At 36.0% G+C, this 26618-nt stretch overlaps 1 protein-coding gene across 4 annotated transcripts in view; it reads right to left on the bottom strand.

Moving 5' to 3' along the window:
• CACNA2D1 (calcium voltage-gated channel auxiliary subunit alpha2delta 1) overlaps positions 1–26618 on the bottom strand; it is a 1258723-nt gene that overhangs the window by 166791 nt on the left and 1065314 nt on the right. For 2 of the 4 annotated variants that reach the window (XM_053716513.1, XM_053716514.1), the window contains exons 14-19: positions 25424–25473; positions 24654–24743; positions 19576–19644; positions 16678–16752; positions 13644–13718; positions 9216–9272 (exon numbers count right to left, since the gene is read on the bottom strand). In XM_053716513.1, the coding sequence (XP_053572488.1) occupies positions 9216–9272; positions 13644–13718; positions 16678–16752; positions 19576–19644; positions 24654–24743; positions 25424–25473 (416 nt within the window). The remainder of the gene's footprint in view (positions 1–9215; positions 9273–13643; positions 13719–16677; positions 16753–19575; positions 19645–24653; positions 24744–25423; positions 25474–26618) is intronic. The other 2 variants (XM_053716515.1, XM_053716516.1) reach the window with 1 other exon arrangement.

Genomic DNA, 26618 nt, shown 5'->3' with positions numbered 1-26618 from the left:
CGTAATTGCTGCAGTGTCCATTCTTAAGCATCTGGCCTTATACAGCTGGACATAATCACTATGCTCGTCTAGGCCTGACGAGTTTTCCTGAACACCAACAGACTATTGGGAGATGCTTACCCACATTCTCTCAGCTGGCAGGGGCAGCAACTTACAACTGCAGCAAAGAGCTTGGATGCTATGAACGCAGGGGGATCAGCTGTACAAGGCCAGATGCTTAAGATTGAACACTGCAGCGATTACGGACCGCTATGAAGACTGGTGAAATCTAAAGTTCTTTCAGCCCCCCTGTAAAGGGTCCCTCAGGCGAGGGAAAATCCCTCAGTAGGTCGTACCCTATAAGTGGGATACTATAAGGCTGTATAAATACAAGACTAAGTTTGACTGGCTATTTAGCTTATATGAACTGCTTCCCTGCTTCATAATTGCTCTGCATATATGACCTGCTCTGCTTGTACTAACACATGTGAAATCTTGCAAGCTGATTTTCTTTGCTTTCTGCTGGGAGACACTAACTTTGTGGCTATATGGGTTGATTCTGCTTTTGCTTACTTTAAAGAGACACCTTTACTGGAGTTGTCCTTATACTGGACTATTTATATGATCTCATCAGTCCTTATTTTTGACAGGACAAGGGCATCTGGAGAATAATTACCAGAATATCACCTAATTCCATGATTTCAAGAGCTCTGATATCAATTGAATGATAGTTCCCAATGGCCATTGGTGTATAGGTATCTTTTTGGTATATTTTTAGTAGATAGAGGCACTATTTTTCTAATAGTTTCTATTGCATGTATATGTATTAATTACGCTATTAAAATATTTTTGAATATCTTACATTTAGCATTGTATATCTTTGGGAGAGAAGCCTGTCACCCCCGGAACAGCAACCACCACCTACAGTGCCTTAAGTCTTATATTTTTTTACTTTATTGAGGGGTTAAGTCTTGGCATAGGACATACTTGATTTTCTTACTTAGCTTTCTTTCTTCCTTTTTTCTCTTTTTATTAACATATATATATCTGTTTATAAATACATAGAACATATTCCCTTATGTGAAGAACATTGTAATGTAATGTTAAATATTTACATTAACTACACAGTTAAACACTTTACTAAAAAGGAATATTGCATAAATATGCTTTTACATGTTATCACCTATAATTCAGTTATATATATGTATACATATGCATTTATATGTTTATATAGGTATATATGTCTGTATATATATATATGCACACACATAAATACGCACACACATATATATACAGCATCTCACAAAAGTGAGTACACCCCTCACAGTTTTGAAAATATTGTATTATATCTTTTCATGTGACAACACTGAAGAAATGACACATTGCTACAATGTAAAGTAATGAGTGTACAGCCTGTATAACAGTGTAAATTTGCTGTCCCCTTAAAATAATTTAACACACAGCCATTAATGTCTAAACCGTTGGCAACAAAAGTGAGTACACCCCTAAGTGGAAATGTCCAAATTTTGCCCAAAGTGTCAATATTTCTCCAACATTGGTGTGTCCGGTCCACGGCGTCATCCTTACTTGTGGGATATTCTCCTCCCCAACAGGAAATGGCAAAGAGTCCCAGCAAAGCTGGTCACATGATCCCTCCTAGGCTCCGCCCACCCCAGTCATTCTCTTTGCCGTTGCACAGGCAACATCTCCACGGAGATGGTTAAGAGTTTTTTGGTGTTTAAATGTAGTTTTATTCTTCTATCAAGTGTTTGTTATTTTAAAATAGTGCTGGTATGTACTATTTACTCTGAAACAGAAAAGGATGAAGATTTCTGTTTGTAAGAGGAAGATGATTTTTAGCAGACAGTAACTAAAATCGATTGCTGTTTCCACACAGGACTGTTGAGATGAAGTAACTTCAGTTGGGGGAAACAGTTAGCAGTCTTTTCTGCTTAAGGTATGACTAGCCATATTTCTAACAAGACCATGTAATGCTGGAAGGCTGTCATTTCCCCTCATGGGGACCGGTAAGCCATTTTCTTAGTTAAACATAAAAGAATAAAGGGCTTCAAAAAGGGCTTAAAAACTGGTAGACATTTTTCTGGGCTAAAACAATTGCTTTACTAGGCATATTATGCAGATTCTAACTAATTATTGGTATTATAATCTTGGGGAACGTTTAGAAAAACGGCAGGCACTGTGTTGGACACCTTTTTCAGATGGGGGCCTTTCTAGTTATAGACAGAGCCTCATTCTGGGACTTTATAGGGGTTAAATGTAAAAACGGCTCCGGTTCCGCTAATTTAAGGGTTAAAGCTCTGAAATTTGGTGTGCAATACTTTTAATGCTTTAAGACACTGTGGTGAAATTTTGGTGAATTTTGAACAATTCCTTCATACTTTTTCACATATTCAGTAATAAAGTGTTTTCAGTTTGAAATTTAAAGTGACAGTAACGGTTTTATTTTAAAACGTTTTTTGTGCTTTGTTGACAAGTTTAAGCCTGTTTAACATGTCTGTACCATCAGATAAGCTATGTTCTATATGTATGAAAGCCAATGTGTCTCCCCATTTAAATTTATGTGATAATTGTGCCATAGTGTCCAAACAAAGTAAGGACAGTAATGCAACAGATAATGATATTGCCCAAGATGATTCCTCAAATGAGGGGAGTAAACATGATACTACATCATCCCCTACTGTGTCTACACCAGTTTTGCCCACACAGGAGGCCCCTAGTACATCTAGTGCGCCAATACTTATTACCATGCAACAATTAACGGCTGTAATGGATAACTCTATAGCAAATCTTTTATCCAAAATGCCTACTTATCAGAGAAAGCGCGATTGCTCTGTTTTAAACACTGAAGAGCAAGAGGACGCTGATGATAACTGTTCTGACATACCCTCACACCAATCTCAAGGGGCCATGAGGGAGGTTTTGTCTGATGGAGAAATTTCAGATTCAGGAAAAATTTCTCATCAAGCTGAACCTGATGTTGTGACATTTAAATTTAAATTAGAACATCTCCGCGCACTGCTTAAGGAGGTGTTATCTACTCTGGATGATTGTGACAATTTGGTCATTCCAGAGAAATTATGTAAGATGGACAAGTTCCTAGAGGTTCCGGTGCCCTCCGACGCTTTTCCTATACCCAAGCGGGTGGCGGACATAGTAAATAAAGAGTGGGAAAGGCCCGGCATACCTTTTGTTCCCCCCCTATATTTAAGAAATTATTTCCTATAGTCGACCCCAGAAAGGACTTATGGCAGACAGTCCCCAAGGTCGAGGGGGCGGTTTCTACTCTAAACAAACGCACTACTATTCCTATCGAAGATAGTTGTGCTTTCAAAGATCCTATGGATAAGAAATTAGAGGGTTTGCTTAAAAAGATTTTTGTACAGCAAGGTTACCTTCTACAACCAATTTCATGCATTGTTCCTGTCACTACGGCAGCGTGTTTCTGGTTCGAGGAACTAGAAAAATCGCTCAGTAAAGAATCTTCGTATGAGGAGGTTATGGACAGAGTTCAAGCACTTAAATTGGCTAACTCTTTTGTTTTAGATGCCGCTTTGCAATTAGCTAGATTAGCGGCGAAAAATTCAGGGTTTGCTGTTGTGGTGCGCAGAGTGCTTTGGCTAAAGTCTTGGTCAGCGGATGTGTCTTCCAAGACAAAATTGCTTAACATTCCTTTCAAAGGTAAAACATTATTTAGACCTGATTTGAAAGAGATTATTTCAGACATCACTGGGGGAAAGGGCCACGCCCTCCCACAGGATAGGTCTTTTAAGGCTAATAATAAGCCTAATTTTCGTCCCTTTCGCAGAAACGGACCAGTCTCTAATTCTGTATCCTCTAAGCAAGAGGGTAATACTTCACAACCCAAACCAGCCTGGAAACCAATGCAAGGCTGGAACAAGGGTAAGCAGGCCAAGAAGCCTACCACTGCTACCAAAACAGCATGAAGGGATAGCCCCCGATCTGGGACCGGATCTAGTGGGGGGCAGACTTTCTCTCTTTGCTCAGGCTTGGGCAAGAGATGTTCAGGATCCTTGGGCGCTAGAAATAGTTTCTCAAGGTTATCTCCTGGAATTCAAGGAACTACCCCCAAGGGGAAGGTTCCACAGGTCTCAATTATCTTCAAACCAAATAAAGAGACAGGCATTCTTACATTGTGTAGAAGACCTGTTAAAGATGGGAGTGATACATCCAGTTCCAATAAGAGAACAAGGAATGGGATTTTATTCCAATCTGTTCATAGTTCCCAAAAAAGAGGGAACATTCAGACCAATTTTGGATCTAAAGATCCTAAACAAATTTCTCAGGGTACCATCGTTCAAAATGGAAACTATTCGAACGATCCTACCTACTATCCAGGAAAATCAATTTATGACTACCGTGGATTTAAAGGATGCGTACCTACATATTCCTATCCACAAGGAACATCATCAGTTCCTAAGGTTCGCTTTTCTGGACAAGCATTACCAGTTTATGGCACTTCCATTTGGATTAGCCACTGCTCCAAGGATTTTCACAAAGGTACTAGGGTCCCTTCTAGCGGTTCTAAGACCAAGGGGCATTGCAGTAGTACCTTACTTGGACGACATCCTGATTCAAGCGTCGTCCCTGTCAAAAGCAAAGGCTCATACGGACATCGTCCTAGCCTTTCTCAGATCTCACGGATGGAAGGTGAACAAAGAAAAAAGGTTCTCTGTCCCTGTCAACAAGAGTTCCCTTCTTGGGAACAATAATAGATTCCTTAGAAATGAGGATTTTTCTGACAGAGGTCAGAAAATCAAAACTTCTAAGCTCTTGTCAAGTACTTCATTCTGTTCCTCGTCCTTCCATAGCGCAGTGCATGGAAGTAATAGGATTGATGGTTGCAACAATGGACATAGTTCCTTTTGCACGAATTCATCTAAGACCATTACAACTGTGCATGCTCAGACAGTGGAATGGGGATTATACAGACTTGTCTCCGACGATTCAAGTAGATCAAAAGACCAGAGATTCACTCCGTTGGTGGCTGACCCTGGACAATCTGTCACAGGGAATGAGCTTCCGCAGACCAGAGTGGGTCATTGTCACGACCGACGCCAGCCTAGTGGGCTGGGGCGCGGTCTGGGAATCCCTGAAAGCTCAGGGTCTATGGTCTCGGGAAGAGTCTCTTCTCCCGATAAACATTCTGGAACTGAGAGCGATATTCAATGCTCTCAGAGCTTGGCCTCAACTAGCAAAGGCCAAATTCATAAGGTTTCAGTCAGACAACATGACGACCGTTGCATATATCAATCATCAGGGGGGAACAAGGACTTCCCTGGCGATGAAAGAAGTGACCAAGATAATTCAATGGGCGGAGGATCACTCCTGCCACTTGTCTGCGATCCACATCCCAGGAGTGGAAAATTGGGAAGCGGATTTTCTGAGTCGTCAGACATTCCATCTGGGGGAGTGGGAACTCCATCCGGAAATCTTTGCCCAAATAACTCAATTATGGGGCATTCCAGACATGGATCTGATGGCGTCTCGTCAGAACTTCAAGGTTCCTTGCTACGGGTCCAGATCCAGGGATCCCAAGGCGACCCTAGTAGATGCACTAGTAGCACCTTGGACCTTCAACCTAGCTTATGTATTCCCACCGTTTCCTCTCATCCCCAGGCTGGTAGCCAGGATCAATCAGGAGAGGGCCTCGGTGATCTTGATAGCTCCTGCGTGGCCACGCAGGACTTGGTATGCAGACCTGGTGAATATGTCATCGGCTCCACCATGGAAGCTACCTTTGAGACAGGACCTTCTTGTTCAGGGTCCATTCGAACATCCGAATCTGGTTTCCCTCCAACTGACGGCTTGGAGATTGAACGCTTGATTTTATCAAAGCGTGGGTTTTCAGATTCTGTAATAGATACTCTGATTCAGGCTAGAAAGCCTGTAACTAGAAAAATTTACCATAAAATATGGAAAAAATATATCTGTTGGTGTGAATCTAAAGGATTCCCATGGAACAAGATAAAAATTCCTAAGATTCTATCCTTTCTACAAGAAGGTTTGGAGAAAGGATTATCTGCAAGTTCTCTGAAGGGACAGATCTCTGCTTTATCTGTTTTACTTCACAAAAGACTGGCAGCTGTGCCAGATGTTCAAGCATTTGTTCAGGCTCTGGTTAGGATCAAGCCTGTTTACAGACCTTTGACTCCTCCCTGGAGTCTAAATCTAGTTCTTTCAGTTCTTCAAGGGGTTCCGTTTGAACCCTTACATTCCGTAGATATTAAGTTATTATCTTGGAAAGTTTTGTTTTTGGTTGCAATTTCTTCTGCTAGAAGAGTTTCAGAGTTATCTGCTCCGCAGTGTTCTCCGCCCTATCTGGTGTTCCATGCAGATAAGGTGGTTTTGCGTACTAAGCCTGGTTTTCTTCCGAAAGTTGTTTCCAACAAAAATATTAACCAGGAGATAGTTGTACCTTCTTTGTGTCCGAATCCAGTTTCAAAGAAGGAACGTTTGTTACACAATTTGGACGTAGTCCGTGCTCTAAAATTCTATTTAGAGGCTACTAAAAATTTCAGACAAACATCTTCCTTGTTTGTTGTTTATTCTGGTAAAAGGAGAGGTCAAAAAGCGACTTCTACCTCTCTTTCCTTTTGGCTTAAAAGCATTATCCGATTGGCTTATGAGACTGCCGGACGGCAGTCTCCTGAAAGAATCACAGCTCACTCCACTAGGGCTGTGGCTTCCACATGGGCCTTCAAGAACGAGGCTTCTGTTGACCAGATATGTAAGGCAGCGACTTGGTCTTCACTGCACACTTTTGCCAAATTTTACAAATTTGATACTTTTGCTTCTTCGGAGGCTATTTTTGGGAGAAAGGTTTTGCAAGCCGTGGTGCCTTCCATTTAGGTGACCTGATTTGCTCCCTCCCTTCATCCGTGTCCTAAAGCTTTGGTATTGGTTCCCACAAGTAAGGTTGACGCCGTGGACCGGACACACCAATGTTGGAGAAAACAGAATTTATGCTTACCTGATAAATTACTTTCTCCAACGGTGTGTCCGGTCCACGGCCCGCCCTGGTTTTTTAATCAGGTCTGATGAATTATTTTCTCTAACTACAGTCACCACGGTATTATATGGTTTCTCCTATATATATTTCCTCCTGTTCGTCGGTCGAATGACTGGGGTGGGCGGAGCCTAGGAGGGATCATGTGACCAGCTTTGCTGGGACTCTTTGCCATTTCCTGTTGGGGAGGAGAATATCCCACAAGTAAGGATGACGCCGTGGACCGGACACACCGCTGGAGAAAGTAATTTATCAGGTAAGCATAAATTCTGTTTTTGTGTGGCCACCATTATTTTCAATCACTGCCTCAACCCTCTTGGGCATGGAGTTCACCAGAGCTTCACAGGTTGCCACTGGAGTCCTCTTCCACTCCTCCATGATGACATCACAGAGCTGGTGGATGTTAGAGACCTTGCGCTCCCCCACCTTCAATTTGAGGATGCCCCACAGATGCTCAATAGGGTTTAGGTCTGGAGACATGCTTGGCAAGTCCATCAACTTTACCCTCAGCTTCTTTAGCAAGGCAGTGGTCGTCTTGGAGGTGTGTTTTGGGTCGTTATCAAGTTGGAATATTGCCCTATGGCCCAGTCTCCGAAGGGAGGGGATCATGCTCTGCTTCAGTATGTCACAGTACATGTTGGTATTCATAGTTCCCTCGATGAACTGTAGCTCCCCAGTGCCGGCAGCACTCATGCAGGCCCAGACCATGACACTCCCACCACAATGCTTGATGTATGATTAAGGGTTTTGTACCCAAAACTGAACATTTTTTGTAATCCTGGTATGACAAAATAAAGACTTTTTATCTGCTGAGAGGTGCTGCCATCTGTGGAACTGTGGAAAGGTATACAGCACTTTTATATTGGCGTGCACCTGACAGAAGTGCTGTGCTGCTAAGAGTGTTGAAATACCATCATGCTTGACTGTAGGCAAGACACACTTGTCTTTGTACTCCTCACCTAGTTGCCACCACATACGCTTGACACCATCTGAACCAAATAATAATCTTTGTCTCATCGGACCACAGGATATGGTTCCAGTAATCCATGTCCTTAGTCTGCTTGTCTTCAGCAAACTATTTGCAGGCTTTCTTGTGCATCATCTTTAGAAGAGGCTTCCTTGCCATGCCGACCAATTTGGTGCAGTGTGCAGTTTGTGGCGTATGGTATGAGCACTTAACTTCTTTGGTCGACCATGGCGAGACATGTTCTGAGTGTAACCTGTCCTGTAAAACCGCTGTGTGGTCTTGCCCATTGTGCTGCAGCTCAGTTTCAGGGTCTTGACAATCTTCTTATAGCCTAGGCCATCTTTATGTAGAGCAACAATTCTTTTTTTCAGATTCTCAGAGAGTTCTTTGCCATGGGGTGCCGTGTTGAACTTTCAGTGACCAGTATGAGAGAGTGTGAGAGCAATAACACCACATTTAACACACCTGCTCCCCATTCACACCTGAGACCTTGTAACACTAACGAGTCACATGACACCAGGAAGGGAAAATGGCTAATTGGGCCCAATTTGGACATTTCCACTTAAGGATGTACTCACTTTTGTTGCCAACAGTTTAGACATTAATGGCTGTGTGTTGAGTTATTTTGAGGGGACAGCAAATTTACACTGTTATACAGGCTGTACACTCACTACTTTAAATTGAAGCAATGTGTTATTTCTTCAGTGTTGTCACATGAAAAGATATAATAAAATATTTACAAAAATGTGAGGGGTGTACTCTCTTTTGAGAGATACTGTATATATATATATATATATATATATATATATATATATATATATATATATATACATACACATTTAGACATGAGTATGTATGAATCTTGATGTTAAAGCCTTTTTTTCCCCTAACACCTAAGACCTCATATCTTTGAGCCCTTTTTATGCATTTTTTTCAAAATATTTTTTTAAACAAATGTATTTTTTATGTATTTTGTGCAACTTTTTATTCGAGCGTAAGAGTTAACCAGAGCTATCCTGGCGCACATTAAATTCAATTGCCCTTGAGCGAACACATTTAATTTCGATTTGTAATATGCAAGATACTTCCAACGTGTGAAAACATCCGCAATAAACCCGATATTGCTCACGTGCACTTGTAATCTAGCCCTAAGTTAGTGTTCCAGCTAGCCACACCACTCTGGATACACTAAAGCAGAAGCTGGCTTTCACTCGTCGTTACCTGTACATCGGGCCTTCTGTTTCTCAATGATATCAAACTTGTACCTACATCAATATTCTAAAGTAGCAAAAAGTTTATTTTACACTTAAATAATATTTTGCATAAACACTGGTGAACATTATATATTTCATTCACAGCGCATTTTTTATTTACAGAACATATTAAACATCTTTCTCTGAAAAAGGATAACTCACTATTAATCATGGAAATAAATAAAACATATCTTATAACACAAAAGTAACAATGGGATATAACACAGTAAGCGTGCTGCCTCGGTTTCTTATTTGGTAAAATAAAACCCTATTAGGTTCACAAAGGAATGTAAGATGTTTAGTGCTTTGATATCTTTGCCAAATACTTTTCAAATTTACAACATTTTTGAAATGGCAACAGATGCTGGAACATTCAGTTATTCGTAACATCCCAATATGTATGTATGAGTAGTGTTCACATCTGGTGACATAGAGTACAAATTACAAAATAAAAAAATGTTTTCCATATTTCAGAAAACTATGTGTGAAAAATCCTGGATCTGTAAAAAAAAAATTGATCAGAAAATAAAAATGGATGCACCAATATAAAGCATTTTTTATACGCCATCTGATTCCTGTTAACCATATGATGGTCTACAAAAACAGACTGATGCAAGAGACATAAAGTGCTAGATTTAACAAACCCCTACGGCTACAAGTTCTCACAAGAACTTGCTCGCCGTCATTTATCAAGCAGCGGTCACCAGACCGCTGCTTCCTGATACTCATCGCCACCTCTAAGGTGGCGAAATTCAATCTCCTTGGTCGAGTCTGACCGAGGAGATTGACAGCTCCTGCCCGCGCGTGATTGGCTGTGCGCGGGCAGGGCGCGGGATTGCACGTGAGCGCAAAATTGTGCTTGTGTGCAATGCTGATTACCTGCGGGTAATTTCGCCCCGCCACAGGCGAGCTGAGGCGTACAGGGGCGCGTATACTTATCAGCTTTGATAAATCTAGCCTATAGTAGAGGAGATAAAAGTGTAGCTGGCTACTTTTATGTCTGTTCAGTTTGTTCAATGGAATGAAAGGCATTTTAATATACGACAATAAAGAGAAAACCACTTGCTTTCCGAAGCAGGGAGCAAAAATGTGTAAATATACAATTCATTCAGAGATATTCATTAAAAATAGTAATTGTTTATTTAAATCTAAACAGTATAACTGTAATTAATAATGGAAAAAATACTATTTTATAATTAAAGGGACTTGGTAAACATATGCTAAATCACCTGAATATTTCTATGTAAAAAAGGAAGATATTTGACCTCAAAATTACATCAGCTCACCAGAGAAAGTGCTCTTTTATCCAGAGCTACTCTTTTTATAGTCATTTGCACGGAGAGAAAAAACAGCTTTGCTTTACTGTGGTTTCATGGGATTTCATCAAGATTTAATAGTAAACATTTTTACTACTAAGGAGGGAAATAATGTGGCTGTGCCTCCACATGCCCAATGCATGCTCCCTTGCCAGTTCTGGGGCATGTATCCTGATTGAATGCATAAGGTCCCTATACAATGAGATGTAGCTATTGAGGAAATTGTGAGGTAAAATATCTTACTTTTTAAAATAAAAATGTTTATGTTATATTTTCTTAACAGTTTGTTATGGAAATGCTGCTTCAATCTCAAGTAATTCAGCATTTGGGTATCATATCAGTCTCCAGAACTGTGTACACAATATTCAAAATGAGGTCTATCTATAGTGATTTACAAAGTGGTATAAGACGCTCACTTTATTTCATTGATATAAATACTTTGTAAGCTTTATTATGGACCCAGAGATCATCCACATAATATCAAACCATGTATTAAAGTTTAAACAAAAGATATGGATATGTTAATGTATAATCCAAAATGGTAAGTCATACCTTGAATAAACACGAGAGTGACAACCAGGAATTATATCAGTAAGTGTAAAATATGTTGGGCACACACCATGAATAAAACATGGCATCATACTGACAATAACTCTTAATATTATTAAATAATAATAATTACAATGATAGTAGTAGCATATCATTATTATCATACTGATATTTTTAATATTTAAATATAGGAAAAATGTATAAAAAACAAATATCAGTATACAAAAGTCACCCATAAAACATAACCCACTACATTGTATAAAGTTCAAGAGACCATATATCTAGTAAAGAAGATGCAATCAGAGACAGCACAAATTATTTATATACTTATTTAAATAGAAGTAAATCATGCAGAAAATTCCAGCCAGCCATATTTTATACTTTTGTTTAAAGAAGATAAAAGGTGAAAGAGATAATAAAAACTTAGACTTGTGTGTAAAGGATTTGCTGTTTTTTTCCCATATTCCATTAGTAATTAGCTATCAAAGATTCATAGCATAGAACAAATATGTGTAGAACAAAGTAAAAAACAAATAAATTGTTATATGTTTAGAAATAGACTTTTTTCTTCTGGATGAAATAATGACAACACAATAGAAATATGTTGATAGAAATAAAATTGTTTCTAGTGTTCATAGACTTTTTTCTTCTGGATGAAATAATGACAACACAATAGAAATATGTTGATAGAAATAAAATTGTTTCTAGTGTTCATAGAATTTTCTCTTAAAATTTAAACTCCTGTAACTGTATAGACTATATCATACAGGGATAAAGAAAGTCTTCTGTGCTAATTTAGCTAGACATAGGTAAAACTGTAAATCAATGTAAACATAAGAAAAATGTTTTAAATAACATTATTGCCAAGTAAGTAAATGAGTAAGATGATGTACATATACATTACTATATTTTAAGCTGCACCCTAGGTCAAAGGCTGCGGCAGGGGTCCCCTATTTCAACAGCACCCTTCTCTATGAGTGTGATTCATCCTTTACCTTGTTTAGTCTGTTCCAGAGGATATGAGCAGCCTTTTTTTACAAATATGGTGGCAGGTTTTTATGGTGGCCATCTTGGAATCCCTGCCACCATATTGAAAAGACAAATAGATACACTTTCCTTAAACTGCAAACCCTGTTTCATAAGGAAGCACATAGAGGGGCCAGACATGATGCAGGTGTAGTGATGTCACTATGGTTTGCAGGGCCCAGATGTTGTGGGCCCAGTCTCAATTGAGACCTCAGAGACCCCTGTAGTTATACCCCTGTTGTTCAATGTAAGGTTCAGGATATTTAAATTGCAACTTTTTATCACAAATGGCAATGTAGTCCTTCTGGAGTGCCCCCTTCTGAAGATGATCCTGCGGACCCCCAGTGTGATGCTGTTGAGGGTGGAACTCTTTGTGACATCAACAAATATGAGCGTCATGTAACAGAGAAAAGATACAGGGGTTTCTTTCTGCATCTGTTTGCAGCTGGGGAGTGCTTCAAAAGACCATGGGGTCAATTTATCAAGCTCAGAGCAGTTGGCGGAAAGAAACCAACCCGATCAAATACGATCGGGTTGATTGACACCCCCTGCTAGCGGCCAATTGGCCGTGAATCTGCAGGGGGCGGCATTGCACCAGCAGTTCACAATGCTGTCTGCATTCATCGATATGCAGCGGACATGATCCGCTATATCGGATCATGTCCGCTCGCACTTACATAAATTGATCCCCATATATCAAATTTAGACCATTTACAGCTACAAGAGACTTTTCATCTGTAAGATACAAGTGATAACCCAATCTGCAGCACCTCTTAAAGTGCTGCTTATCCTGAGGTTACCACTGAGGGGAATCATCAGATACTTTTGGGTATGGATATTATAGAGCCCCTATCCTTTTCTTATTATTAGGGATATATGAAACCCTCATATGATAGAGGAAATTCCTTTTTTATGTGAGCAGCCACACACCCTGTAATATTCAGGTTTGATGAGCGGGAAATTGAACAATTTTAGTTAGAAGAAGATTTTTTTTCTAAAAATATCATGCAGCACACCTACACAATACCCCTCATATGAAAGAGGTGATTACCCATGTCTCTCTAGAATGTTTCTATCAGTTGCATTAACAATAACTATTATACCTATCGTGTTTTTTTTTTTTAATGTTTTACTGTAGGGTATTACTCCTTTATGTTAGAGAAAAAAAAAGTTACCATTTGCTAAAATCTGTCAGATTAATGCAGAAAATATATTGCCTTTGGCAAATATTTTATATCCTTTAGTATAAAACTGCAATATTCTAATCTAAACATTCTGCAAATCCCAAACAAGTGTTCAGATTTTATTGTTTTGGATCTATTTGTTGTATATTTTTTTAGCTTGAAAAGTGATGAATATAGAGATTGCTGGAAAGCTATAAACTTTTTACATTCAGTCTGTTACAGGCTTACACATTTTTTGTCAATGAAAATACAATACAAATATAATCATATCATTTGTTGTATTTCTTGCTAAAATATTGTTAAAATAACCTATTTTTATACCTTTGGTTGAAGATTTGGATGAAGTAATACGTAGCCATTTGGATCAATTGCAAAGTAGTAGCCATTTGGACATAGCTGGAAAAAAAATATATATCAACATTAAACAGAAACCATCAAATTCTACACAATAAGACCCAGATTACAAGTGGAATATTGCAGTCCCGCACTCAGACTATCACAAAATCTGGTATTACAAGTCCATGGTAAAACAGAATTACCAGAGAATGTTTAGCATCAGTTTAGTTCATTGTATATTTGTATATTGCATATTGTATATTTTCAATGGATAGTGCCCCTGTGCTATAATAATAAAACATATGTAAAACATATTAAAGTGTTTCACTCATATTTACACATAGTACAATAAAATATATGTTTAGCATTGAAATAAATGTAGAAAAAGTGTTTTAAAGGGATTTGGTATATGACAAGTATATACAACTTTGAGCCCTTCTCTGCCATTGTTTTGTTTTTAAAATAAAAATAGTTGAAAAAACACTGTTCTTCATGCAGAAGTAATTGTTATATATATATATATATATATATATATATATATATATATATATATATATATATATATCTTATATCTATCAAGTGAAAGCCAGATCAGGGTTTGGAGGGCACCTTGTAGAAGTCTATGGGTGAGGGATATCTGCAGATATTAGTGCATCTGAGGCTTTTAACTTTCATCTTGTAATATTAATGTTATAATAAGAGCGCTATTGATTTAACGTGAGCGCTAATATTTTTGCACTGCACTTGTAATTACAAACTTGCTCTTGTTTTTGGGTAAAAACTATTTTAAACTCTGCTATTGTCAGTGTGTTTCTCTAGTGATCAAAATTCTAAAATGTTTCTGCCATTAATACCCCTGAAGCTCCCAAAACCAACTCTTAAACCATTATCTGCATCGTTAAAATGTGTGGGTTTGGAGATAATATCACGGGATGAAAGACCTGTTTGTTTAATGATTCCTTTATGTTAATAGATGACGTGGGAAATTAACGTGATGTGCTTCAAAGCCATAGAGATATGCAAGAGATTTGAACAGGGGCATTATGGGTATAATGGGCATGTGTGTTTGATTGGTTATCAATTTTGCTAATTTTCATTAGAGCAAAAGTGCATATTATTACAGGAAGTGTTTGTATGTGAGTCAAACACAGCACACAATCTTAAACTACTTTCCAATTTACGTCTATTATCTTGGTATCCTAAATTCAAGAGTATACATAGGAAGGCTCAGGAGCAGCAATGCTCTACTGTGAGCTAGCGGGTGATTTTTGCTAACAATTATTTCTTGTCATTGGCTCACTTTATGTCTTTAGTTAGCTCCCAGTAGTTCATTGCTGTTCTGGAGATGATTTTTCACCAAATAATAAAAAAAAAGCAAAGCAAAATTCATTATAGAAGCAAATTGAGAAGTTCTTAAAAATTGCATGCTTTATTTCAGTCATTAAAGATTAATTTTGGCTTTACTGTAACTTTAAACACCAGTAACACAATGCAGAAATATTATATAACGAGATAGCACATATTTATTTTTAATATATTAATCTCAGCTTATGTTTATGAATTCATATTACTAAACGTATGCATATTTCATTTTAAACATGGAAGACAGTAGGCCCTTGAGTTCAACTCAATCAGATCCTACCTGATTTACAATAAAGGAGCTAACAAAGAGAAGTTATATTAAACAATTATAAATACAACTTTAACTCAATCAGTTGTATCCCTGAATTCTGTTTTTAGCCAGACGCTATATGTTCCATAATTTATATGCTCTCACAATGAAAAAACTTTATATTACTTGAGATTAAATCTCCTTTCCTCTAGCCTTAATGTTACAGTACACCGTAAATTTGGTTTTCCATTAATGTGTTTTCCATGACTTGTTATACCAGCTGCAGAGTATAAAATATATGAGAAATTGGATTTTCAGATTTATTTGTGTATAAAAATTAGCTGTGTTTGTGCTTTTATACCATAGCCTGTTACAATGGGTTGAGCTTGTATGTGATAACAGATCTCATTATGTTATTACTTTGTGTACATACACTTCACTTGCTTCCTTATCTTATATTTGTCAGTAAACCAAAGCTCAATACTTAGAGCGAACAATGGAACATTTTATTTTTTAACTATTCTGCACCCCACTGGAGGTGTAATTTCATCTGCTGGCTGTGTTTACATAGGTGTGTCAATAGCATAGATTCCAGTATAGAAACTTTCAGTATAGGTTGGGAATACCACAGGTTGAATCAGCTATTTCAAATGCTGGAATAGGTGTAAATCAACTAATTGTAAACAACACTCCAGCAGGTAAAATGGATAATTGTGAACAATTTCAAGGGGAGAAAAACCCTTTAAATTGTGACCACTTGTCACAAACAATTGCCTTGGAATAAACAGCGTTTCCACCAACTCTCTATATAGGACTTGAATATATTTATATAAAGTAATCGTATCACCTCTCAAGAGCCTTTTTTTTCTAGAGTAAACAGACACAGTTTGGCTAACCTCTCTTCATAGTTTAAATCCTCCATTCTCCTTCTGCAAAAATGTCCCTTTTTAAAAAATTGGTCCACAGTACTGCACTCCTTACGCAATGTGAAGTCTTACCAAAGAAATTATATAGAAACATAATTAAGCTTTCTTTCCTTGCATCTTTAGAAGACACTGCCTTGCATTGCTAACTCATTTTTAGTTATTTAAAAATAGATAATGAATAAGTAAAATAATTTTCTATATATTAAATGAGATTAAAAAAAAAATACTTTAAATGAAAAAATATAAATCATTTACAATTAAACACAGGAAGTTTTCTTTGTTGTTTTATTTAATTATTATTTTTTTAATTGCTTCAATGGATATATCTGAATAATATAATTAGCTAATAAAACATTTATTAGGTTGTGTCCTGCCATGAAATATACATGATAAGAACTCAGGAATGTATTGTTTATAATAAAATTTTACTACGCCATATAAATTGTAATAATCTTTCAACACGTTAGCAGGTTTTACTTACTGTAAATCGAGGAGTGAGTTTTTTAATGTCCTCCAAAGAAACATCAACCCCCATGACTCCCAGAATCAACTGGTTCTAGATAAAAACAAAGAAATATATATATATAATAAATACAAAAATATAGTATCATCTGTTATATATATAGATTGTATATGTGTGTGTGTCATAAAATATATAGCAATAACCAAACACTTTTAAATTCAAAGTACTGTAGAAATACCCTGCCTTGTGACATTCATTATAAATGACAGTGATGATATAATTAGACATGCATAAGTTAATATCCTTCCTATATAAACAAAAGATATTGATTATATTTTCCCCAGGACTTCAATGAAACATTAGAGTTTTCTTTTAGTCCCTTGAAACCAATAAAGAATATTTAATGTGTGTGGCCAAGTTATATTACATGGACTTTTGTCAGCAAGCCCAGAGTGAGACTTCCCTTAGAGAATACAACGTTCTAATAAAACAAACAGTTTAATAATGGCTTTAAGATTTATTTTGCGAGCAGTTAAAAAGAGCCATTAATAACCATTGCATATCACCAAGAAGGGAATTTCATTTGCTCAGCCCCTATTTATTTGTATGGTCTTGTGTAACATGTAATATAATAAAAGCTCTTTAATATAGCATAATTAACGAGAGGGCCAACATATTTTATTGAATTTGATTTTTAGATTTTCAACAAAAGTATTCATCATTATCCATATCAACACAATGTGTGATATTTAAAGTAAAATATATTCATATAAAAACATGAAAATATCTAGTTCTTGTATCATGGATATTGATGATTCTCATTGTTATATGATTAATACATTTTGCATTATTACAGCAAAGTAATTTTTGGCAAATTGCAGGGTTTTTGGTAGACGTGAATTTTGGCAATTGTTCACTAAACAGATTCCAAAAAATGGTTGGGGTCTGCCACATTCTGATTTTTTCAGAGCCAGATTTATTTGTAAAAAAATACAGCGCACAAACAACTGTGCAAATCCAAAAATGTGTGTGTTGAACTTTATTACAACTAAATCCATCTACTAAATCCATCACCAAAAATAGCCAAATGCTGCAAACTGAAATGTGCAATGCTTTGGAGAGCCAAATACTATTATAACTTGAAACTATTATAAATTAATGTGTTATGAAAACTCTACTTATTTGTATAAAATTTCAAAACAATCGTGATGGGTAAAACAAGTTTATAATGTTACTGCATGCACAAAAAGGACAGAATAATGATACACAACTCTCTATCTTCCATGTTAAATGTTTATTACAGACATAATATTGTAGAAAATAATTCAGTGTGATCATTTAAGACTTACTTATTATTATGGTAAAATTAATTTCTGCATACTGATGCTTAGTGCCCGATTCTCTTAAGCTCCCTGTTCAGGCAAGATTTACTCTTATCCTTGAGTACAATCAGTTCTTTCTCTAAAGACAAATTCTACCTTGATAGGTATTTATTTTGCTAAGGAGTGTGCCCTTTATTTCAATATGCAAAAGAGAGATACATACATTACAGTACAGTGCCTAATAAAATGAGCAGTTTAAAAAGCACATTGAATGCACTATGTAAAAATCATAATCAAAGTAAAAGTATATATATATATATATATATATATATATATATATATATATATATATATATATATATATATATATATATATAAAGGCAATTTGTATTGTATGGGCCTTAAAAAGAACAGTGTGATGATTAGAGATGAGCATTTGTTTTGTTATTAATGCACATTAGTAATGAATATAAGGATATTAGTGTCATTTTAACAAAACAAATATCTGAATGAATGCAGAACAACTAATTTAAAGAATAATGAATACACTAACAAAATTAATTAGTATATATTCGTTATCTTTTAAATTAGTTTTTAAAGGTAACCATTTACTTATAATCCAACCCTTTTTCACAGAGCCTGCGCTAAAGGACTGATACAGCCGCATTATTCCTCCTGTTTGCCTGGCCCCTGAACTCTGTAAAGAAGGGTCGCGCTATAGTTAAGTACTGAAACTACAGGTAAGACTGTGCCACCTGCAAAAAAGCAACATTTGCATTTGTTTTAACTAAAATGAATGCACATGTTGACAAATATTCAGTATTCATTTCATTTTAAACAAAATGAATACTAAATATTTCAGCACACAAGTATTCTGAAAAACTGATTTTTCAGAATAATGGTTCTGAAACTAACTATTCAGGGCAGCACAAGTCTAATGATGATCTAATTCCATGTTTCAAAGACTCCAAATTCACGCCAGCTTGAAAGAATCAGGCCTTTGGTTACAATAAATAATAAATCTGATTGTGGCACAGCCATATTTTGGATACAATGTACTTACAAAAAGGGTTGCTTAAAAGAGCAAGGTAAGACAAATGAAATTACTGACAACCCTAGATTGACTGCAACAAAACTGAATATTGATGCCAATATTTCTTAATGAAAACTAAAACTAAAAGTATTGATCTATGGGGATCTAAGAAAATCAAATCAATAGCCTAAAATACAGTCCCAAAATTCCCAAGCCCACAAATTCATATAAATATGAGGAGTTGTCATTTTAAACTCTATGTCCTATAAGATGAATTAATAGCTGAATCAGTGGTATATAACTATGGAAACATGGCTGGGTTTAGGTAATGGTATTTTTTTTATTAAATCCAAATCAACAAGCAAAGCTTTGTATTATGGACAATCCAATTTTGTTTCTACAACTTGAAAATGGCATTCATGTTTAGTATTTTTACATAATTAACATTCATTGAGAACAGTTTATTCTTTAAAACATATATATTCCCATAAGATTCTCTTAATATCTACATATGTTCTTGATTTGATAGAATAAATGCTTCTATATTTAGGACAAACTTACCCGCTTTCCATTGTGGTCTGTTGTTAGGTTGAAGACTGGCAGAGTTCCAGTGATGACAAGGCCAAGTTCCTAAAAAAATAATGACCAATATAATAAATATTTGCTCTAATAATAATTTGACACCAACTGTTATTATATTTATTAACCCATTGAGTGCTAATGACGGCTCTGAGCCGTCACAGAGTTTCCCACTCTGGTGCTAATGATGTCTCAGAGCCGTCACTAGCACTCTCCCATCTTGAGGGAGATCTGGGGGCTCCCACCCGCTCCTACCCCGGCAATCGTGCCTGTAGAGTGACAGGCATTTCCAGGGCTTCCCGTTTTGTGTGGTGACGTCACGTGCAATAACGTGATGACGTCACCACGCAACTTTATTTATACTTAACAATGTTAAGTATAGGAGCAGGGGGCATGCTGCTTAGAAGCCTGTATATCAGGCATCTAAGCAGGTACAGACCACCAAGACCCACCATTGGAAAGATAATTGTCTAACCATTCCAACAGTGTAGTCTTGGGGGTCTAAATAAAAAAGGTTTTTAAAAAATTGTTAAAAAAATAAAAAAAACTTAAAAAAATCTTAGCACCCAGGTGGGAAAGTGCTTAGCACTCAAAGGGTTAACAAAGTTCAACACAATAGCTGAGGCAAGGAAACTTTTCTTTGAGAGTGTGCCCAAAAAATATTTAGTTCTTTGTAGGAATGGTCTTATTTAGTACAATGGAATGGAATGCAATTTATTGTTAATTATTTCATGTTTTGTTTGTTTTGAATGTATGTGCTAAAGAAACAATTTTCTTTTCTTTTGATAGGACGAGCCTCTGAAGTCTACAAGTGATTGTGAAAAGTAGTATTTTCTGAAATATATATAGAAATAAAGAGAGCATTGAAGGTTCTTCATTTCCGAATAAATAAAAGTAGTTGTATTTAGCAAAGGAACACTGACTTTAAAAGCAATATTTTAAAGTGTCTCATATAGAGTTTTGGGTATCTATCAGTTTGAAATTAATATGGAAGCATGAACAGCACTAGTTTTAGAATGTGCTGGGGGTGTCATCTGGGGGAGGTGCTTAGCACGTCCAATCAATGTTGTAGAATCCCCAAATCTTAATAGTGCCACAAGAAAATGCAGATGTCCTTTTTGTTTTACATATCTAGCCCTCTACCTTGAATTAAGCTCCGAAATAGAGCACAAGACCATGTTTAAATAGTATTTAAAGGGATAGTAAAGTCCAAATTAAACTTGCATGATTCAGATAGGGCATGCAATTTTTTACAACTTTCTTATTTACTTTTATCATCAAATTTGCTTTGTTCTCTTGTTATTTTTAGTTGAAAGCTAAACCTAGGTAGGCTCATATGCTAATTTCTAATCCCTTGAAGGTCGCCTCTCATCTGAATGCATTTGACAGTTTTTCACAGCTAGAGGGTATTAGTTCATGTGTTTCATATAGATAACACTGTTATCATGCACGTGAAGTCAGCACTAATTGCCTGAAATGCAAGTCTGTCAAAAGATCTGAGATAAGGAGGCAGTCAGCAGAAGCTTAGAAACAAGGTAATTACAGAGGTTAAAAGTGTATTTCTATAACAGTGTTGGTTATGCAGAACTGGGGAATGGTAAATAAAGGGATTATCTATCTTTTTAAACGATAACATTTTTGGTGTTTACTATCCCTTTAATAACATAAGGACTGGTGAGGCTAGAGAGGCTGAAGATGCTCATGGGAGCCTAAAAAAACTATATTGCACTTGCGCTACAGTCAACGCGCCACTCGTAATCTAGGCGAAATGTGCAGAAGATAAGGTCTATTCTCCGGTTTCATCCTTCACCTTTGATGGTCAGCTTTATGGTTCATTTCTTCACATCCCCATAATGTTGTGTGATTTGCAGTTTCCCTCCCAGCCAGTAGGGGTGATAGCGTGGTTAAAGTCAGAAGAAAGGTAAAAATGGGTTTTCCAAAGTATATTCTGCAAAAATACAGTTCCTTGCTGCTCTGTAGCGGTCTTGTTTTAGGAGTTAAAGAGAAAGTAAAATCAAAATTAAACTTTCATGATTCAGATAGATAGAGAACGCAATGTTAAACAACTTTCTAACTTTCCAAAGAATATCTAGGTAGGCCCAGGATTACCAATGCACTACTAGGAGCTAGCTGGTGATTAGTGTCTGCACATATATGCCTCATCTCATTGATTAACTTGATGTGTTCTGCTTAGCTCCTAGTAGTGCACTGCTGCTCATTTAACAAAGGATACCAAGAGAATAAAGCAAATTTGATAATAGAAATAAATTAGAAAGTAGTTAAAAATGGAATGCTCTATCTGAATCATGAAAGCGAAATGTTGGGTTTCATGTCCTTTAAAACATATATTTGCATATTTTTTTGTACTTTTATATCCATTTTATATCCATTTAGCATGAGTTGTGCTGTAATTTTGATGCACTTTAGCTTTAAAAATCTCTTAATTTCCCCCCAGAATTTTTCAAAATGTAATTTATTTATTTTGCAAGAGATTTTTGCTAATACAGGAGTAATACACATTTGTACTGTTATGCATTGTGCTTATAACAATAGCAACCAACTGTTGTATAACCTGAAAAAGATTATGTTTACTTGTAATGTGTGTGTTTGTTTTCTGCAACTTTTTCATGTTTAATGACTGCTCTTTCATATTTATTATAAATATAGATCTGTGGTTTTTTTAATCCTAAAAATAAATCTATATAAATTAAACTAGGGGCTAAATAAATAGTACAAAGTGGATTTGGTATTCAAATAATAATAGAATAATCTTTGAGGTTTAATTAATTCTTACTTATTAAATTAAGGGATACTTAGATTATGGTTTTTGCATTTATTTATTCATATATATATCTTTGCAATTACATTTTTAGAGCTAAATGTGTATTTTCTGAAGGGCACTCTTTATATATATATATATATATATATATATATATATATATATATATATATATTTCTATATTATATAAATAAGCTCATTTAAATTATTTCTCATGGTAAAGCAAGAACCTAACATCCGTCCAAATTCCAGTAAGATCAAAAAGCTGTAAATAAGCCTGGCCAATGAACTTCTGGTCAGTTAATGTGACGATAAATAGCATAGCGTTCAATTAAGAAGCTATTTTAGGTCTTTTGTCCTGTTACAGATGCAAAAGTTGAAGTATTTTACAGTAAATGTATGAAAAATGTGACAAAATAACAAAAGGCAAGAAAAAAACACATTTACTTGGGCAATACTGTTACGGATTTCCTGCAAAACGCTGGAAGAACAAAAACATAGATAAGGAGCAAAATGAACACAAAAATATCTATGTACAGTAAAAATTAAAGCAGAAGAACACTTAGTTGTATTTATTCAAGCCAGTTATTAATGACCTATTATATCAGAAAAAAATGACTCCAGTCATTTGCCAAAGGAGTTTTCCATAATATAGTGCCATCATACTACTAATTACATTTTAGGTGACCTATTGTAGAAACATGTAACATTATTATAGTATATAATGGCAGTCAAGGAATTATGCAGGGGTGGGGGAATGTAGTGGTTTCATTTTCCTAAATATGGGGTGGGGTGGACATGGTTAGGGTGGCCACACTCATATAACAGCAATCATCTGTTATATGAGTGTGGCCACCCCTGTTATATCAGCAATCAATGCATAACATAGATTCGCTCAGTCACAATTATGTGCCCACCTGGCTCATCCCTGTTTACTAGCTTGGCTGTAGGGGTGTTAATAACAGTACATGGTACATGTCAGTATTTGACTGAAATTCCATTTGCTACATACGCCTACAAAGCAGTAATAAAGCTGAAAAGACGCAACAAAATAACACAATGCATCAAAAACATGAGGCAGGATAATAACCGTATCATAGCAATTGTAAAAAAAAGAAAATGACACAACATGTCAAAAATATGACGCGACATAGCAACTGCATCCTAGCAACAGATCCAGATCATAACAATTTATTGTTTTTGAGAATTCTATTAGACATAACTGATACTGGTTCCCTCTATTCAGCTAGTATTATACTATACAGTTCCATTGGCTGTCATACATGCTGATGCCATAACACTGCCTCCATCTTGTTTCAAAGATGATGTGGTATGCTTTTGGATCATGAGACATTTATTTCCTTTTCCCATCTTTTTGGCACAGGTTAATCTTAGTTTCCTCTATACAAAAGAATATTGGTTTAGAACTGGGCAGGCATTTTTATATGTTACCTGGTAAAAGTGTAATCTGCCCCTTCTATTCTTGAGTCTTACATATGGGTTGCACCTTGTTGTAAACCCTCTGTATTTACTTTCATGATATCTTCTCCTGATTGAAGAATTTAACCAGGCCCGGACTTGCCATTGGGCATACAGGGCAATGCTCGGTGGGCCGGGCTCTTATGTGGGCCTTGCTGTTTTATACCACCCTCTCTTAATATGGGTAACAATAGGAAATCTGTTACTACTTTGTAAAGCAGAAAGTATTTTTTTTTTTGTCTGGCTATTAAGCAAAGGTGCTGCAGGACAAGAGTTCTGGTGTATTTTGGCAACCTACCTGACAGAGGTCTAACTTAAATGGGGTACTCCACCTTTAAATGTCTGGGCCTATTTTTGGTCCCAGTCCTGACTTTAACAATGATTCACCTACCTACTGGAGAGTGTTTTTTGACTTGGCTAGTTGTTGTGAATAAGTTTTCCTTTACCAAGGAAATCATCTCTAATAGCATTAGAGAAAGCTATTTTACCATTAGCCGTGCTGCAAGCCTATGTGTTTTACTCTTTTGTGTTAATCATCCAATCATCAGTAGCAGTTGTGCAGCTGAGTCCTGCCTCTACTAATTGGAACAGTATCAGTTTCCAACTCACAGCAGCTCCTAAATGGCACTTTTACTATGTGTTTAACCTCTTTGCAGAGGGTTAAAAACAGACTTGTAGCTTCTCTAGTGTTAAAATTGCATGCTCTAAAAATTTGTTTCCATATGATGGCCCTTAAATGTGCTTTATTTACTTTCTTATCACAAAGCATATATTCATCCACATGAAATTGTACTGTCCTTACCAAAGCGTCCACATAGACGTTAGTCCACTGAACCTGTTTTGCTTTTTCTCCAGCCAAAACCATGGGCCTTCCCAGGACATCTAAATATTCCTGCCAAAGAAGAGTTATGTTACATTCATTTTGATTTAAACAGAGATAGAATTGTATTCTTTTAAATTTAATTTGACATATGTCTAAAAGGGAGTCAGTTAGCCTAAAAACCATCACTCCCTTCAGAGCTGCAACTAGAAATGCACATCTGAGTAGCCTTATTGCAGAAAATGTCCTCTTTATTTTGTATGACCTATGTGGGAGTCTTAAAACAATTCAGTGAATTTACATCTGGTTTTCAGAACACCTCTGAACAAAATCCAAACAATGTTTTTTTTCTTCAAAAAGGGAGACAGTCAGCAGACCCCACATAATATATAAAAGTCAACAAATCATTAGCATGTATCATTAATGAAAGGATTACTGTTTTACCATTAAGGAAAGGCTTAGCGACTCCATTAAAAAGTTGAATAGAGTCTTGAAGTCCTATGAGTGTCAAAGTGTTTACGTTACAGCAGCTGCTCACAATTAATTTACTAAGTCGAACTTTAGGTCAATTTAGGCAGCTGTGTTTAAATTCTATGAAAACACTATTTATAGTATAATTGCCTATTTAGCTATTATATTAAATACACATGCACCTATTACTACTTGCCACAAACACTAAGGATACTTAATGAACAAAAACAGAAATTAATCTAAATCTTATATAATTATTCTTCAGAACTCTAAATACAAACCTGTGTATTAATTCTGATTGCTCCAATAGATGGGATCTCGTAGTAGTAACCTGAAATAATCAAGGGAAAATAAACCATTTAATAAATACAAATACAATGTGTACATGTTATTAATATTTCTATTATTTAATTACGCTGCATAATGTGCAACGCAGTTTGTGTCTTCCTAATATTAGTAATCCTTGGAGTGGCACAAATTTTAAAACAAAGTACCACTGAAATTTCAGAAGTGTATCAAGGATGAAGCAAAGACAAAAGTAAAAAATAAAAAATAAATTTCAATGAGTCAGTAAAGTCAAAATTAAACTTAATTGGATAGGATACTGAATGCATTTTTTTTAAAAAAATACATTTTTTTACTTCTTTTATCAATTATTCTTAGTTCTCTTGGTATCCTTGGGAGAGTACATTTGGTTTTAGCAAAATTGTTTAAAGCAATGATATACATAAACACTGCTGTCATAAAATGACGTGCACACTCCTAAGCTGCTATCAGCCTACTTAGCTTTACTCTTCAACAAAGGATTCAAAGAGAACAAAACATATTTGATAATAGAAGTACATTGGAATGTTGTTTACAATTGAGTGCTCTGTTTGTCTCATGAATGTTTAATTTTGACTTTACTGTCACTTTAAGTACAAATAGGAGATTCTAATGGTCACCTTAGAGAAAGCAGAATAAATGGGGTTGTGCTTTATGCATCTTTACTTAAAGACTCAAATTTAGCAGGAAATGCTTTTTAGATTAGATCTACATTATACATTTTCAATCAATATTGCCTCCTTTGCTCAGTTTGAATCTGAATTATATCTTAAAGGGACACTAAACCCCCAAAAAATAGTTCATGATTCAGGTAGAGAATACAATTTTAGATAACTTTCCAAATTACTTCTATTATCTAATTTGTTTCATTCTTTAGATATCCTTAGTTAAAGAAATAGCAATACACATGGGTGAGCCAATCACACAAGGCATCTATGTGCATCTACCAATCAGCAGCTATTGAGCATATCTAGATATGCTACTCAGCAAAGAATATCAAGAGAATGAATCAAATTAGATCATAAGTAAATTAGAAAGTTGTTTAAAATTGTATGCTCTATCTAATATCATGAAAGAAAAAAATGTGGGTTTCATGTCCCTTTAAGGTTGTTGCATGAATCTTAATTTGTGTCCCACAAGCTTACTCAATGT

This window comes from Bombina bombina, chromosome 6 (genome assembly GCF_027579735.1).
Source record: "Bombina bombina isolate aBomBom1 chromosome 6, aBomBom1.pri, whole genome shotgun sequence".
NCBI lineage: Eukaryota > Metazoa > Chordata > Amphibia > Anura > Bombinatoridae > Bombina > Bombina bombina.
The sequence above is the reverse complement of the archived record's forward strand: the minus strand, read 5'-3'. Positions and strand labels throughout refer to the sequence as shown.